This window comes from Sinocyclocheilus grahami, unplaced genomic scaffold, assembly GCF_001515645.1.
Source record: "Sinocyclocheilus grahami isolate Dianchi unplaced genomic scaffold, SAMN03320097.WGS_v1.1 scaffold307.1, whole genome shotgun sequence".
Classification (NCBI taxonomy): Eukaryota; Metazoa; Chordata; class Actinopteri; order Cypriniformes; family Cyprinidae; genus Sinocyclocheilus; species Sinocyclocheilus grahami.
Window position 1 is genome coordinate 1,708,896 of NW_015505486.1, and position 1,846 is coordinate 1,710,741.

Sequence of the window (1,846 nt, forward strand, 5' to 3'; positions counted from 1 at the left end):
TAGTTGGAGCATCTTCTTGACTTCCTCCTCTATAGCCGGCCGGCGAGCTTCCGGTATCCGGTAAGGCCTCTGCTGGACTACGACTCCGGGTGGTGTGCGGACCTCGTGCTCGATGACGGTAGTTCTACCCAGGGTCTCACTGAACACATCCCGGAACTGACTGACCAGGGCCTCAAGCTCCGTTTTCTGGGTCACCGACAGCTGCGGTTCCATGTCCACTACTGGGGGCTAGCGTGGCCAGTTGCTCGGGCCGGGGAACCCACTTTTGGAGCAAGTTGACGTGGTAGAACGGTTTGCTCCGTCCGTCGGCGGCCCGGTTGCCGCACCCGGTACGTCACCGGTCCCATCTGCTGGCTGGAACTCCCGGGCCTGAAGCCTGTGGTACTTCCCGGACTCCAAAGAGCACGTACGGGATCATGAGGTCCCAGTCACGCCCATCCTCGGCCACCACCCGCTTCAGCATCCGTTTGAGCATCTGGTTGAACCGCTCCACCAGACCATCCGTTTGCGGGTGGTAGACTGACGTCCTCAGTTGCTGGATCTTGAGGAGGTGACAGAGGTCCGCCATGACCCGGGACGTGAAGGGGTTACCCTGGTCAGTCAGGATTTCCTTTGGGATCCCGATGCGGCTGGCCAGCAGAAACAGTTCGTGGGCAATGTTCTTGGCGTTGGCCGCTCGCAGTGGAATGGCTTCCGGGTAACGGGTGGCATAGTCCAGGATAACCAGGATGTGCTCATGTCCCCGGGCATACTTCAGCAGCGGTCCTACCAGATCCATCCCGATCCGCTCGAAGGGCACATCAATGACGGGTAGTGGAATGAGCGGGCTGGGGGAGGGCGGCACGGAGACGTCTGCTGGCAGGTGGGACAGCTACGGCAGAACCGTTTCACTTCCGCCTCTAGTCCGGGCCAGTGAAAACGGTCCTGGATGCGCGCGACGGTATTGTCGGCTCCTAGGTGTCCCGCCATCGGGTGGCCGTGTGCCAGCTCCATGACCGTCTCCGTCTTGGTGGTAGGCATGACCAGGAGGAATTTGTCCTCCCCCCGCCTGTGGGCAACACAGTACAGCAGACCATTGCGTATTTCGAAATGAGGGAGGGGGGGGGGCCCCGGGAGCCTGTCTACCTCATCAATGCAGCGCACTTGATCCCAGCAGTTCCGCAGGTGGTCGTCTTCGCGTTGTTCCCTTCCGAACGAGCCCCCGGTCGTAACCTGGGAAAACACATCAAGGTTGACAGATGGTAGATTAGGGGGCTGACACTCACCCTCCCTCTCGCTGTCCGTCGCTAGGTAGACCGGCCTTGGGCGGTCCCCGACGGGGTCGCCGTGGCCCGTTTCGGGCGGTACGGCCTGGCGTCCTGGGTCCGAGGAGGAGCTTCTGGAACCCCGGCCAGTCCCGTCCCAGGAGCAGAGGTACGGGGAGATCCGGCACAATGCCCACCTCGATGGCCCAGGTCCCGGGCTCCGCTGAGATCCGCACCGTATGGGCCGGTACATAGCGGGTGTCTCCGTGCACACACATCAGCGGCAACTGGGATTTCTGCTCTGGGCCTGGGTCGTACCAGGGACGGTTGCACGAGGGTGACTGAACTGCCGGAGTCCAAGAAGGCCTGTACGGGTTTCCCTTCCAGTTTTACCATCCTGCTGGGGCCCGGGGAAAGTCCGTCCTGGTGCAGGAAACACCCCGCCATCCAGGCCCAGGCCGTCGGGGCCGGGGGTTCCGTGGGCATTGGCTCATCCGTCAAGTCGGGGACCGCCGGTCTGCTGCCTGGTGCACCTTCGAGCGGACGCCGATCCATCACCCTTTGGGGCACCAGGCCCGCTCTCTCCCCTGCCTCGCGGGCGT

The 1,846-nt window shown here is 62.9% G+C and overlaps 1 protein-coding gene and 1 long non-coding RNA gene across 2 annotated transcripts in view; one reads left to right on the forward strand and one right to left on the reverse strand.

The window, feature by feature from the left end:
- The window catches only part of LOC107601563 (ectonucleotide pyrophosphatase/phosphodiesterase family member 7-like), a 7,659-nt gene extending 7,446 nt beyond the window's left edge, over nucleotides 1-213 (reverse strand). Inside the window, exon 1 of the mRNA XM_016293796.1 lies at nucleotides 11-213. Coding sequence (XP_016149282.1) covers nucleotides 11-213 — 203 coding nt within the window. The remainder of the gene's footprint in view (nucleotides 1-10) is intronic.
- Nucleotides 214-954: 741 nt separating this feature from the next.
- On the forward strand, nucleotides 955-1,758 carry LOC107601572 (uncharacterized). The gene is made up of 3 exons (XR_001610947.1): nucleotides 955-1,167; nucleotides 1,199-1,204; nucleotides 1,747-1,758. It is a non-coding gene; the product is annotated as an uncharacterized lncRNA (long non-coding RNA).
- Nucleotides 1,759-1,846: the final 88 nt, after the last annotated feature.